General features: G+C 40.3%; 1 protein-coding gene across 1 annotated transcript; it reads left to right on the top strand.

Moving 5' to 3' along the window:
- Positions 1–4,213: 4,213 nt before the first annotated feature.
- Positions 4,214–9,596, top strand: rbm15 (RNA binding motif protein 15). The gene has a single exon (XM_014988322.2). It carries the CDS (start codon positions 4,410–4,412, stop codon positions 6,942–6,944), a length of 2,535 nt encoding a protein of 844 aa, XP_014843808.2. The 5' UTR covers positions 4,214–4,409; the 3' UTR covers positions 6,945–9,596.
- The last annotated feature ends 5,926 nt before the right edge of the window (positions 9,597–15,522 follow it).

Raw genomic sequence — 15,522 nt, 5'->3', positions numbered from 1 at the left:
ACAGACAAAGCAACACATAATTGTGAAAAGGACACACGGGTGTCAGGATCTTTTACAGATCAACGTGTTAAAAGTGACATGAATATGTATTCATCCCTCTGAGTCAACACATTGAAGAACCATATTTTACTGCAAAGGTAAGGCAAGTTTATTTGCATGGCACATTTCAGCAACAAGACAATTAAAAGTGCTTCACATGATAAAACATCAAACAAACAAACTTTACACTGGAGTGAAAAATTCAAGGGAATTGATGAAAAGAGAAAAATGAATGATGTTACAGTTAATATTAGTCAAAAACAACTCTAAAAAAAGGGGGGAGGGGTTCAACCTCAATTTAAAGGAAGTTTGCTCCATATTAGAGGAGCATATAAACTGAATGCTGCTTCTCTGCTGGTTCTGGGAAAGCAGAGGAGACCAGAACCAGAAGACCTGATTGGTCGAGACCTGAACCAGAAGACCTGATTGGTCGAGACCTGAACCAGAAGACCTGATTGGTCGAGACCTGAACCAGAAGACCTGATTGGTCGAGACCTGAACCAGAAGACCTGATTGGTCGAGACCTGAACCAGAAGACCTGATTGGTCGAGACGGTTGCTATAACAACAACAACAACATGTCTCTAATTTACTCTTAAGTCATTCAGTGATTTTAAAACTTACAGTATTAAAGTCTCTTATCTGAGGTACAGGGAACCAGTGTAAGAACTTTAGAACTGGAGTGATGTTCTCCATATCCCTGTTTTTATTGAGAACTGGACCGGCATCGTGCAGTAAGGTCTACCTTTACCTTTACCAGCTTTCCACATCTAGACACTGAAAATTTTGTTCATTCTTCTTTGAATAATAGCTGAAGCTCAGTCAGGTTAAACATTAGTCTCAGATTCTCAAGAGGATTTGAGTGTGGACTTTGACTAGGCCATTCTAACACAGGTTTTGATCTGAACCATTTTGTGGTAGCTTTAGGGTCATTGTGCTGCTGGAAGTTGAACCTTCCTCCCAGTCTCAAGTCTTTAGTTGACTCCAGCAGGGGTTTTCTTTCTAATATTTAAATTTATTTAGCTCCATTCAGTATGTAACTTTGCTCATCTTCCACATCTCTGTTCAAGAAACGCAACTCCACAGCATGATGCTGCCATCACCATGGAGGAATGTGTTCAGGATGGTGTGAAGTGTTACTTTTCAATACAGAAATTTAATTTTAGCCTTGTGTCCTCACAGCTTTCTTTCAGTAATTTCACAATTTCATAAAGATTAGATTTGTGGAGTGCCAGACTAGTAGTTGGTTTCTGCATAAATTATTCTACTTGAGGTGTAGAATAATCATCTCAGAGTTACAAATGTATCACATTTAGCTTTATTTTGAGATTAATTCTGACTTTTGAGAGTATTTGGTTGCTTTTGGTTTTATTCAGCTGATCGGAGTAAAAATGCACACCATTTCTGAAACCTCTAAAATTCTGAATAAAATATAGTATTATCTAGTTCAGTTTGTTTTTACATATTACTTTTTTCCTAAAATACTTACTCCCCCTTGTCCTTATAGCTACTGGCACAAAGGAGTTTACTCAAAGTAAAAAAAAATCCGAGCTTCATGTCAGAGAGCTACAGCAAAGTGTGGCATCTTTTGGTCCCCAGGTTACCATAACAACACTTAGACACTATTTACATACCAAATTGTTGCTTGGGAATGATGATGCCAAGAATAAAAAGCATTTTGTGTTCTACCGTGGCAAAGATAAACACATCGGGTTTGATAAACTTTACTGGGACATTAACGAACTGTGTACTTTAGTCAGATGTGATTAACCTCAAGCTTTTCTGCAACAGAAACTCCAACTAGATCTGACATGAAACAAATAGTGAACATGTGAAAAAGCACCTCATGGCCATCGAGTACGATGGGAGATCTGTGATGCTATGGATCCTCCAAAAATCCTTGTTTGAGCATCAATAATTCTTCAGTATAAAATAACATTTTAAAAAGTGAATGAATACTACAAAATGTCAAAATGCGTAAATATTGGCTGATTCGACAGGATAAGGATTCAAAATATGCAACCAGTTTAAAAATCTGCTGGTTGATCTGAAGACAAGAGAGAATATTGTAGAACCGATGGATGGATGATCTGGAGAAATTGTGAAAAGACGAAGAATTGTCAAAATGTCACTACAACCTTGAGAAAATGTGTAGGTGAACTCCTGTTTTATTAGTACAATGAGGCTGATTAAAGCATCAGCAGCTGCTTTGCAAATTGATATGACAACATTAAATATTCAGTAACAGTTTAATCTACTGTGATAAAAAAAATATAAATAATTCTTAAAAGGCGCTTTTCTCTACAAAGGATGCCATTCATTATGAAGACTGCTGTAAATAGGCTTTGATCACATTTTTTAACTTTATTTCAGATGTAAATTGGATGTGGTCACAGACATCTTAAATAATTCAGTTAAACTAAAATTTATGCAGCAGAAATATTCATAACAAAAGTTTTTTGTCTATGAATAAAGACTGGTTGTCCTTAGGTTTATTGATCTCCTGATAAAAACAATAGAAGTCTTCAAAAATATTGCTTAAATGCTGCCACCATGTGGTATCAGATCAAGTAGAGAAGAATTCAATGATCCATCAATGAAATGTGCCTATAAATTTGACAATTTTGTCAAAGTCTTAACATCTGCATCACAAATTGCACAGCAGGACTAAAACAAAAACACAGAACCAGGTTTCATCAGGCGCAAAGGAGGATTTTTCTGTTTCATTATATTCCATATTGTTTGCAATGTGCTTTTAACCAACATCTTTCTCAGTCAACAGTTAAGCAAACAAATTACAGAATATTTAGTTTGACAACTGCGGGAATCACTTTGTATTATTTATTGCATAAATAGAAGAAAAGGCTCCTTTTAAACACTGTTATAGAGCATATTATCTATATTTGAATTTTATATATTTAGGTTCCCTTAGTTCAAACATTAATGAATGCAAGCAATTTGAGGATTTGGTAATATTTTTTTGGCAGAGAGAATTCCATTGTGGAGAGTTTCATTGACTGCTGCTGGATAAGAAGTCAAATCTTGTTTTGTAGACGTGTGTACGCAACATTTTGGATGAGTTACCACAGTCCAACCCTTTATTATTTGAAAATTGTGCATTTGAGACATGTTTAGCGTAAACACTTAGCTAAAAACCAGTTTCTTATATTGCTAGTCAGTCCAATTGCATGATTCAGAAAATTAATAGCAGTTGACAGAAATTGTTTTAGGTGAAAACTGTAATTTAACCATGAACATTAAGTTACTTATTTGCTCTTCAGTCATGTTGGGTGTTGAAGAATTTCAATAAAAGCTCAGTAAAGTCAGGAAGTAAAAGTACTGAGATTTGTTGACCGTTGTTGCAGGGATGGTTTTAGATCAAGCTGGTTACGGACACAGAGTAGAGGGGAAATTAGACTGGATTTGATCATCTGTAGTTCAAAACAAGCATTTCAATTTTCCATTAAATTACATCATATGTTGTTACAATTACATTTAAAAATATGTAATAATCCATCTTGGAGTGCGATTTATTGAAGGGTTGTTGCATGTTACAGTTTTACTATTTTCAGTTGAGAATTTAAACATCATTTTAATTATTTTTGATAAACTACTATCTAAACAAGGTCAAAAATGCAACATAGACCTACCTTGAGAAAATAGACAGACTCTGCTGCTTAGCTCTAAAATACTTTGGGCCGACTTCGCTCTTGTATGAAATTAATCTGCTTAATCCAGTGTCTCCATTCCTGTCCTCGGGGAACCTCTGCCCTGCACATTTTAGATGGATCTCTGTTCCAGAACAAATGACTGTCTGACTTCCTCTGCAGACATCAAGTCTGTTAATCACCCACTTATTCAAATCAGGTGTGTGGCCGAGGGGAAACGCCTAAAACATGCAGGTGGGATTGAGAAACACTGGCTTAATTGCTTTTGCTTACATAATTTAACTGCTAAAATAAATTAACTTTTCAAAATTTATTTGGATGGCCCAAAACGTCGTTGATTGCGAATCTTATGACACATTATCATAATGTAATAATTAAAGTGAAAGAAGAGCTAAATTACAGACTGGTAATAGCAACCACCTTCAACTGTTTTCAAAACACAGCTATGGCAGACACGGCTTTATTTATAAGGGCTCCGTTAATGATTGACAGGCATTTTAAAGGTTTCTGCCCACTTTTCAGCCAATCACAACGAAGGGGCGGGATTTTAGGCTAATCTTAACAAAATGGCGACTGTTGTTGTTTTGCCGCAGGGTCACTGATTAAATCCGTTTATCGTTTCAGCTCATTTCTGCACCTGCAGTGCAGAAGTCGTGCTAAGATAAGGCCACGAACCGGAAGGGTCGACTCCGCCCGGACTGAAATGAAAGGCAAAGAGCGGTCGCCGATTAAAAAACGGTCCCGGGCCTTGGAAGATATTCGAGACAGGGGAGGATGTCATCCGACCAGCAAGAAAATGGGGGCTCTGTCCGTTTCCAGCGGGAGTAATAATGGGAACAGCTCGACAAAAGGCGACGGCGGCTCTACGAGACGGAGTCTACTCGGTGAGAAAAGAGAAAGAGACTTCGACGGCCACGGCCGGACTGGAAATAACCACAGCTGTCAGTCCGCTGCGGGTAAAAACCACAGCCTGAGCCTGACGCTGGACTTAGCCTCGCAGAGGGGCGTCTCTTCGCGAGCGGAGCAGCGGATCCAGCCGCCCAGCGCGGAGAGTGAGTACAAAACACTGAAAATCAGCGACCTCGGCTCCCAGCTGAGCGACGAGGACATAGAGGACGGACTATTTCACGAATTCAAAAAGTTCGGCGACGTGAGCGTCAAGATGAGCCGCAGCAGCGACGGACGGATAGCGTTTGTGAATTTCAGAAAGCCGGAGGACGCCCGAGCCGCTAAGCACGCCAGGGGCCGGCTGGTGCTCTACGACCGGCCGCTGAAGATCGAGGCGGTCTACGTTAACCGGAGACGGAGCCGATCCCCGGTGGAGAGGGACCTGTACGTGGCGGCTCAGAGTCACAGACATCTGCAGAGACCCCTGTCGCCCACCGGGCTTGGATACAGAGACTACAGGCTGCAGCAGCTGGCTCTGGGACAGCTGCCCCCGCCCCCGCCGCCGCCCCTGCCCAGGGATCTGGAGCGGGACAGAGAGTTTGCTCTGTTTGAAGCGAGGGCGCGTCCCGCTTTCATTGCAGAGCGGGCAGCGTTCAGAGAAGAGGATTTTATCTCTCCTGAAGACGACCAAAGAGCCAACAGGACGTTGTTTCTGGGCAACCTGGACATATCTGTTACGGAGGCGGACCTGAGGAGGGCTTTTGACAGGTTTGGGGTCATCACGGAGGTGGACATAAAGAGACCCACCAGAGGACTAACCAGCACCTATGGATTTCTGAAATTTGAGAACCTTGACATGGCGCACCGTGCAAAGCTTAGTATGTCTGGCAAAATAGTGGGTCGCAACCCCATAAAGATAGGTTATGGCAAACCCATGCCCACCACTCGCTTGTGGGTGGGGGGACTTGGACCCTGGGTGCCTGTAACTGCTCTGGCCAGAGAGTTTGATCGCTTTGGGACAATAAGGACCATTGCCTATAGAAAAGGGGACACTTGGGCTTACATTCAGTATGAAAGTTTAGATGCTGCACAAGCAGCTTGGACACACATGAGGGGTTTTCCTCTGGGAGGACCCGAGAGACGGCTCAGGGTAGACTTTGCAGACTCTGAGCATCGCTACCCGCAGCAGTTCCTGCAGCCTCTCCCCATAGCGCCGTTTGACATGGTGGCCGAGTCATTTGTACACCGTGCCACGCCCGAACCTCTTCGGGTCAGAGACAGGACTCCTCCACCACTTCATTTCAGGGACAGAGAGCTCTTCCCTGGAGCCGACTGGCCCAACCCCGCCATCCGGGAACGGGTGCGGGCCTCACCCTTTGAGCCTCTGGAACATTTGGAGCGGCGGACAAGGGAGCCTTGGTCTCTGGAACGAGAGCTGCAGGGACGAGAACCTGTACGCAAGCGGCGTGCCGTGGAGGAGGGACGCCATCTGGACCTCTCCCCGGACAGCACTGAGAGGACAGTAAGACGTAGACGAGCCTCCCCAGAGGGGAGTCCCGGCGGAAGCAGCAGAGAGGGGGGGCGCTTCAGTGATTCAGAGCGCCCCATGCGAGGCGAGAGAGCCTCTCCAGTGAGAGAATGCCAAAGCAGCCTGGAACGGGTTGCGACAGAACGCCGCCTCAAGAGCCAGGGTCTCTCTGATAAAGGACCTTCAGGTGGTGCAGGGGCAGCAGCTGGAGAACGCAAGCGTAAAGCAATTGACGGTGGCAAAGGCCCGGCCAAGAGAGAACGCTCTGAAATCAGCTCCAAGGGAGGTCAGCCGTCCAAGCTGGACGGCGCCAAACTCGGTCTGGCTTGGCAAGGCATGCTGCTCCTGAAAAACAGCAACTTCCCAGCCAACATGCACCTGCTGGAGGGCGACCACAGCGTGGCCAGTGACCTGCTGATGGACAGCGCGACAGGGAGGCAGGTGAGCGAGCTGAAGATCACGCAGCGTCTCCGCCTGGACCAGCCCAAGCTCGACGAAGTGTCCCGCCGCATCAAGGTGGCAGGTCCCAGCGGCTACGCCATCCTGCTGGCCGTTCCCGGTGCCACGGAGGAGTCGCTCTCGGACTCCGCGGCCTCGACCCAGCGGCCGCTTCGCAACCTGGTTTCCTACCTCAACCAAAAACAAGCAGCCGGAGTCATCAGCCTGCCCGTGGGGGGCAGCCGGGATAAAGACAACGCAGGGGTCCTTCATGCTTTCCCCCCCTGTGATTTCTCCCAGCAGTTCTTGGATTCGTCTGCCAAAGCTCTGGCAAAAAGCAAAGAGGACTATCTGGTCATGATCGTGGTTCGTGGCGCATCATAAGAAGTGACCGTACACTACAACGAAGCTGCGATTAGAGAAAAAAAAAAAATCTGCTGTATGTCAGTAATTATTGCATGCTGTGTGTTCTGCATCCTGGGGTACAGTAGTGTGCTTCTCCAGTGTTTGAATGTTGCCATATAACCCACTAAACGGACAAAAGGTGCCCTTCGATACAACTAAAAGGTCTTCTTTTTTTTTTTTTTTAAAGTACATGTTAGTGGGTTTTTGAACCCGATCACAATCACAAACCTGCTGTACTATCAGCATTGTGGGGTTAAATATCGGGGTTGTTATAGAAATTCAATCAGTTCAAATCCAGTTACATCTATGAGCCTTTAGGTCATTTTATCATTTGGTTCATTTATGGGTTTAAATGGTTACTTATCCAGTCATAAGCAAAATAAATGTTGGACATTGAATGATTTTATACGATAACACCATCATTACAGTTAATCTACCGATTAAAACAATGTTGGTTCAATTTATTTTAAAATGTCCTAAAACGGTCATGTTTATCTCCAGGCTGCTGTACTTGACGTCATCGGTCTGTACTGGTGGTGTTATTACAACAACTTTCCTCCCTGGTTGTGTGAACATTCATGACCTACAGTACAGTAACATGTTCCAGTTTAAAATTTAGCTTTTCAAGTGTTGAAAAGAAGCTGAGCATAATTCCCCCCACCCCAATTTTAAGACGGAAAGAAAAGGGGAAAGTCAATTGGCAATGTCGACGTTTAAAACAAATTGCACAGCTCTCCTGCAGTTGATCACATTCCTGTTAGATGTACTACCTTAAATATTTATATTGCTTCTACTGAAGTCGTTCGATACGTCTTGGAGTGTGATTTACTGAAGCAGTGTTATGCAGGGTGTTTTAAAGTTGAATAAAATGTTTTGTCTGGTGCAAAGATGGAGGACAATGTGAAGGTCAGCAGTTAAAGCGTTAATACAGGTCAAACATTTCACTGTATGGAGTCTCATTCGTGCATTTTCTTCGAAGTTATTGTTCGAACATTACTGGATCTGTTTTAAAGGCGTATGCTTAAAATTTGTTTTGAAGTGAGGTTTTTATTCACAACAGAAAGAGGCCACATTGCTTTAAGTTTGTAGAAAAGTGAAAATGTTCCCTAAATCTGTGAAAGTCTAACAAGTCGGATGGACTCGCTGTTTTAGCTGACTTAGCCGTCCAAAACAACCCAAACTTGAAATGTTCATATTTGTGAGCTGAATTATACCAGCAGGTTTAAAACCCTCTAAACTTTCACAAGGCGGCTTTGATAAGATTTTTTCCTTTTTTTCCCAGTCAAATTTTGTCTGCAATAAGGGTTTGTTAGCTGGTTGGCTCTATTGGTCCACCAGGATAAAATTTGCCATCTTTGACACCTCTCTGCTCATCCCGGCATTCATGTAAAACGTTAGCACTTCCAGTTAGAAGCACTCAAAATTTATACCTGCTAGAGGTACAAATAATTTTGTTTTACTCTCTTTTTTTTTTTTTTTTTCTTAAAATAGGATTCAACAGATACAAACATGTTCAGTTTGAGTTATTTTAAATAGGCAAAATCAGCTAAAACATCGAGTCTTTTTGACTGTGCTAGCCTGTCATGATGCTTAGGAATTTTTTTATTTTTAATCTCACTGTGATGTCACATTGCAAACTATTATTGGTGAAGGAGCCTCACTTCAAAAATATTGAACTATTCCTTTAAGATTCATCAATAGGATCACCAAATTTCTACAATATCTGTTAATTTAAGTGTCTCCCATTGGTCAAATAATAGTTGAATGCATTTTTATTTTATGGATATCATAGAAACCAGCCCACACCTGCTACTAACAGAAAATACTGAACTTTTCTTGTGTTTTTAATGTGTTATCCTTTTGTGCATCCTTGTTTTGCTCGGAGAGGATCTAGCATTGCAATATATATATAAAAAAAACTGAAGTACTTGTGGACAAAAAAACAAAAAAGTTAAATTTTTGTTGTTTATAGTTGACGCCCTGTTTTATTTATTTCCTTGAACCGGTGACCCTCCCCTTTTTATAGTAAATAGTAAATAGTGGATGGTACAAACTAATAAACCTGCTATCAGTACAGCTACTTGGTTTTAGCAGTGGTTTAACAGTTAACGTGGAGTTTAATTTTAGAAGTATAAAATTACAATAACTCATGCCTGCCAACATGTTTTTATTTTTCTTAGATCTTCTTACCACAGTATTGTTTAGATTTTTTTTTTTAAATGTATTTAGTCATGCAGTAGCGACTTACTCTAAATAATTTTCAGATTTTTATTTTTTTGTGTGCGTGTGTAATGAAAACATTCATGTTTGCTTGTACACTCGGACATCACACCCACTGAAACTTCTTCGGACTCTGGAAGACGCAGAGCTGCAAAAACCTCTGTGGAGAGAGAGGGGCAGAGAAAAAGGCACCGTTGTATGTGTGAGGAAGCTTTTTTAAGTTGTGTAAGTCCATCCCGCACCTGTGATGACTTCTGTTTTTAAGTGGGGGAAAATTGAGCAATGTACGCTTTGATGTCATGGGGGAAAAGGAAAATCCGTAGTGCCCATGCGAAGCTGTTCACGTAACTGCGAGTGCATTTGGGCGCCTGATGTGACCGATTGTCAATAAATTGTTCATGTGAAGGGGAAGTGTTTCTTCGATGGAAGTGAATTGACGAGAACGAGCTGCGATGCCTTGTTGTGTTTCCGAGGAGTTTTATTCACTTGAAAATGTTGTTTTCTGCTCGTGAGACGATTCGCAAGTCGTTTAGCTCCAGAGAGGAGAGAGCCGTGTTCCCCGCCCCCTCCAGAGGATCGCTGTTTGTTTAAACGAGGCCGGTTCTGGTTGTAACTTACTCCCGCAACTGTTCAAAAACACACCTGATCAGGACGGAGCCGGAGCCGCCAGCACTTGTTTGAACCCGGCCTGCAGAGGCAGCTTCGGCATCACCGTGAAGGTCTCCCCGTGCATTCTCGGTTCTGGTTCTGAACAGAAGGCAGGAGAATTGAGATTGTGACAACTCTGAAATTCGCAGAGCATCGACAGATCACTCGGTCTCCCTGCGGAGATTTGGGTCTGATTCGTCTTTATCGCACTTTGCCCGGTTTTACTCAGATTTCCCCGCTCGTCAGGAAAGACGATTGGCTCAGACATCAGCTAGGAATGCTGCCGCTGGCCTCTCCTCCCCCGAGGAGCCGTGTTGAACCGGTACCACTTCATCATCTGAGGTCAGCCGCAGCACCGGGGATGAAGTACGCACGCCTTCGCTGGAAGGAGCAGAGGATACCATTCACTGAAGTTCCGGGACCACTCTTTCCATGTCAAAAGCTTAAATCCACACTCAGCTACCAATCATTTTAGCTGAATTAGAGTTTAAAAAAACAAAACAAAAAACATGTTCAGTGATTCTGTGCCGAGGACGACCCACTCCACCTTATGAAACATTGCCACCATGAGGACCACGGAGCGCCTGCCTTTCCTCTCCTCCTCCGGGTCTGTTAGCTGGCAGCCAGGACAGAGCAGGTATCACTGAGCGGCTGCTGCACAGAAACAGCAGCATGGTGAGTAAGAGCCAGGGCTGCCTGCCATGGCTGTGTCGGTGGCTTATAGGCAGCAGGGGGTGAGTATTACAGTGTAACACCACATTCTCAAGAAACACCATACAAGTTTCTGTTTTGATCTGACAATATTCAAGTTAGCCACTGCTTTCCTCTTCACTTGATCTGCTGCTTAGCAAAAAAAATTAACTGGGAGATCAGAGCCGTCAAAGCTGAAACATTCCCAAAGAAGGAAATGAAACTAGACGAGATGAAGATGAGGACTTTATTTATTTATTTATTTTTGGGAAGCCATGCTGGTTTCTTGTTTTAGCCTCACACAGATGCGCCTTTGGTACTTCAGCTGTCCTGGTTTCTTGAGCTTCTTGCTTCAAGTAAAACGACAACAAAAAAATGTTTTAAGTTGTCAAAAGAGCAGGTGGCCATAAAAGTAATCAAATGCTCCCTATGGAGAAGGAAATATATTTTAAATGTCCCTTTTTAAATGGCAAATCAAATAATCATGATATTTTAGTCATTTTTATAGCCACTTTATCTTTTTGCAACATATTTTTTTATATATATTAAAAGCAGGAAGCTTGATGCATGACCTAAATTAGATGAGATTTTAATTTGGCAAATTTTGCTTTAAGTTTGGGTTTATATACCAAATAATGCAAACTTGGTTGTTTCTGTAGACGTAATGTATAAAAAGTAGAGTTGAGTCTCTATGAAACATGGACATTAATAAACGTTAGAAACAGGAACAGATGTTTATATGCTGAAGTTAGCAAGACAACAATTTATCTTCATTTTAGGTCAAATATAACAAATCCACATTCTACATACAAGAGGAAGATGATGCTGTGGCACAGAACATATGCCTGCTAGTCAGTGTTTATTATTATTATTATTAACTGAGTTTGTAGTTTCTTATATTCTAAATTATATTATGAAATAAAACTGTTTATCTTAAGATGTAATCTCTGAAGTAATTTTTTTAGAGATCAAACTGCAGCTGCCTTTTATCTTCCAAGTCCAACTAAATACAACAAACTGGCAAAAAATAAATACATGCACTGCAAAAACACAAAATCTTCAAAATCTTATTAAAAGTATTTTTGTCTAGTTTCTGGTGCAAATATCTTATTACACTTAAAATTAAAGAAAACCGACTCACATGCAACTTTACAGCAAGATGTAGGAGATTATTTTAAGTAAATAATTCCTCAATATTGATGAAAAAGTTCTAGTTCTCTTAGACTATTTCACTTATAACAAGACATTTTTCCCATATTATAAGTGAAAAAATCTCCCAGTGGAACAAGTTTTTTTAAAAAATCATATTAAGCAAACATTTACTTAAAACAAGCTTCCATATCTTGCTAGAAAGTTACTTGTAAGTTAGTTTTTTTTATCGTATTTCAAGTGTAATAAAATATTTTTGCACTAGAAACTAGACCAAAATTTAGTTTTTTGTAGTGTAAATAAATAACCAACAAACAGATGTGAGCTAATTTTAAATTTGAAAGGTATTTTCCATTCATTGCTCAGCAAATAAGTCAATGGTGAGAAAAGCTGCATAAGAAGTTTTGGTATGAACTTGGATATGGTGCACTATCATTGCCATAATGCTTCACAACAAATCACATTATTGGATTATTTAACTTGACTACGTTTCATTTATGTTATCGTTTTACCTCTTAAGACGCTACACATTAGTGTGATTAAAAATATTGAAGTTGAGACATACCAACAGAATTGGTGATTAGACGACACATATTGATCCTGGCAAGGTGTTTGTGATTTTGACCTTTGACGATTGGTGGATATAAGCAGTAAGATCCCCTCCCCTGCAACCCTGCAGACATTGATATAGAAAATGGATGGAACCTTTTCTAACTTCAAGACCGATCACAACTTCAGTGTCCAAAGTCGGTCCTTGAGGGCCGCTGGCCTCCATGTTTTAGTTACTTCCCTGGTTCAACACACCTGAATCAAATGAGGTAGATGGACCATCTCACCCATCAGTTACGAAAAAGACATGTACTTAGCTTATTATAATTAATAAAGTGACTATTTTAATACAAATGCATCTAATTTACTATGGAATAGTGCCATAAATCCTGAATGTTTTTCAACAATAAGCTTCACAGTCCCTGGTCATAGCTGAGTTTATTCACTGTGGGAATAAAACAACAAAAAACAGGTTTATTAGATAATTTCAGGGTTACTGTAGTCATAATTGACCTTATTTTATTTTTTTTGTCTTATGCATAGGCCAATTATTCTCTGTCTGATAACCTCGAGTAAGAATACCATGGAAAAACAGTTTTTATATTAAACTTTACATCAATAATGGTCAGGTGGTCTAATTTCTTTAATTTTTAAGCAAAAAGGCAAAAACCATCCCTGCTGGTAATCTATTGAGTCATTATTACAGCTACATTTAATGTTCAAATATACTATAATATTTACTACTATTGCTTGTAAGTGGAAATAATATGTGAATGCATGATAAAGCTAAGTGTAGTACTTCCTTAATTGGTCATAAAACTAAATATTGGGTCTTTTTGGTGTCCTCTCTACAGAATAGCACTGGGAGTCCTGTTGGCTATTAGCTGGTTGAAGAGGCGCCGGTAGCTAGCCTCCACCCAGCTGCTCACAAATGTGCCTCTCATAGTTTGCCTAACACTTAGCTGTTCTTTCAGCCAGCTGGCTGGCAGTGTGCAGCAACAGATGGCCAGAGAAAACTCTGATCACTTCCACACTGTCTCTGACATGCCATTAAAAATAAATGGTAGGACCAGTTCAATGGAAACTGAAAGCTATAGGAGGTAATTTCATTTGTGAATTGGTTTATATATTTCTTCTTCCATTCACTGTTTTCATTCCTGAAACCGACTCGTTGTCTATTTAGGTAATCTTGTTACGTCATCCACTACTAGCTCCAAATAATATTTTAATGACATTTAGATAAAAACCTGAGAGTTAGACAGGAAGTGAAACAACCAGGCAAAGAGACTGCAGTCAAAAACGGATAAGATTAGATTCAATTTACTAAGAGCGGTAAATGTTGTAACTTCAGTAATTTTACTTAAATAAAGTCGTTCTTGTATTGAGATTATTTTCACTTAAAATGGCTTTAAAAAGACTTAAATCTAACTTACTGAAACATAAAAACCCTGTTTAACCACCAATTGGTAAACATCAGTTATTTAGACTGACTAGGAAGGCTTTGCTATCAATAATCAGATTGCATGAACTGTAGAAACGTGGCTCATCTTTACATCAGCAATTTGGCAATACAAATACCAATGGAGAAAAGGCGTTCATGACACAAGGCAGTGAATCACTGATAAAAGGGAACATGTTATGTTGGCCCCGGTCATAGGCGGTAATATCATCCATGAAACTTATTGCAGATTTTATCTCGCCTAACTTTTCTAATTAAAGCATTTGTGCTTTCTCAACAGACGTCGATGGGGCTGCAGTTCTGTTTCCAAGACACTGGGCCGACCTCCCGGATTCATTCGCGGTGAGTAACCTTTACACAGGTAACGAACGCAAATTTATTTTTCTGTTTCAGTTCCATTCATAAAGATATGAATGAGAGACAGAGAGACCGAAAAGCTAAAATTTCCATAAAAAATATTTACATATGGAAATTTGATTGCAGCAACAACCATAAGGAGTTGTCATTAACTCCTCCCACTAAAAAGGGCATGCCATCAAACCTCTTTTCCAAAGATGCTGATAGAGGACTGTATGCTAGTACAAAAAGGAAAGTTGAGTGGAAGGAAGAAAGTGTGGTAGAAAAATATGCACAAGCAACATGGATAACAGAGATGATTGTAAAACAAGGCTCATTAAGGAGTCTGGGATTGAAGTCACAAAATCATTTTTATTGGCCTTATATAATATGAAACATAAATTTGAGTTTTAATTAGCTCTAAGTGATAATCACCAGCAATAGACACTGAAAATATCTTTGTATAATGAACATTTATTTATTAATTTTACTTTGTATTCGTATTTATTTACTTGCATCTGTTTGCTGATTAATATTAAAACTAACAAAATGAAACAGTAATATTGGATATTTTTAAATGGAATTTTCAGAAAATCACTGTAAAAAAGACCTGAAGATAAACACACTGAAATAAGTTATTTGTCCATTTTTTTTCCTCAATAAAGTACCATCTGCTCAATTTGCTGTACGACTTGTGATTGTTTCTCCTGCCTGACGTCTGAGTTGTGTAAATCACACAATAATGGGTCGAGTCAGAAATCATTTTTATTACATCCGAGTTGGGCACCGATACAAGTTTTTAAAAATGAAATCTAAACCTGGGAACATAATGCCTATGATTGGTTAAGCTCATTTTCCAGACAAATCCAGGAACCAGAGCGGCAAACTAACAGAGCCCCTCCCAGTGATGCATTCACTGACAAAGAAACAAAAAAGGTTTAAAAAAAAAAAAAAAAAAAAAACGCGTATGTTGTCTATGTAAATGCCACCTTAGGACCAGATGTCTAAGACCGAGTACCATACACATACTTTTAAAGCATCAAATATTTTTTATAAGCTTTTTTTTTTTTTTATTACTTCAATGGTACAAAAACCTTAGTGGCCCCAAATCACAAAGACATAGCGGCTGTGAGTGAATGCAACTCGTGAGCCAAAAGAGCTTTAGTGCATGACTCGTCATGGAAACAATACAAAGAGCCTCGCTCAGTATTGTGAAAGTGAGTTGAGGGGGAATAATTTGGTGCTAATTGAGATAACATTCTTAGAGCAGGAGCCTTCTTAGTCCACAAGAGGGCAGCATGAGAGAACGCACCAGCTGATTTTTAATTCAGGGTGAGCAGGCCAGTTTAAATGATAGTCACAGTCCACAGCATTTTACTTTCCACCCAGTTATAAGTTTCAAGTCGTAAGTAGGTTTTCTAATGTGATCTTTGGCTGACATCACAGGAAAGTTAGTAAAAGACACATTACCCTGTAAGGCAAATGGTGAAAAAAAAAGAACCCACT

The sequence above is a fragment of the Poecilia mexicana genome, unplaced genomic scaffold, assembly GCF_051168715.1.
Source record: "Poecilia mexicana isolate PSO_F unplaced genomic scaffold, ASM5116871v1 scaffold_7, whole genome shotgun sequence".
Classification (NCBI taxonomy): domain Eukaryota; kingdom Metazoa; phylum Chordata; class Actinopteri; order Cyprinodontiformes; family Poeciliidae; genus Poecilia; species Poecilia mexicana.
The sequence above is the reverse complement of the archived record's forward strand: the minus strand, read 5'-3'. Positions and strand labels throughout refer to the sequence as shown.

Coding starts and splice junctions, on each gene's coding strand:
- rbm15 (XM_014988322.2), top strand. CDS start 4,410: ATGAAAGGCAAAGAGCGGTCGCCGATTAAAAAACGGTCCCGGGCCTTG.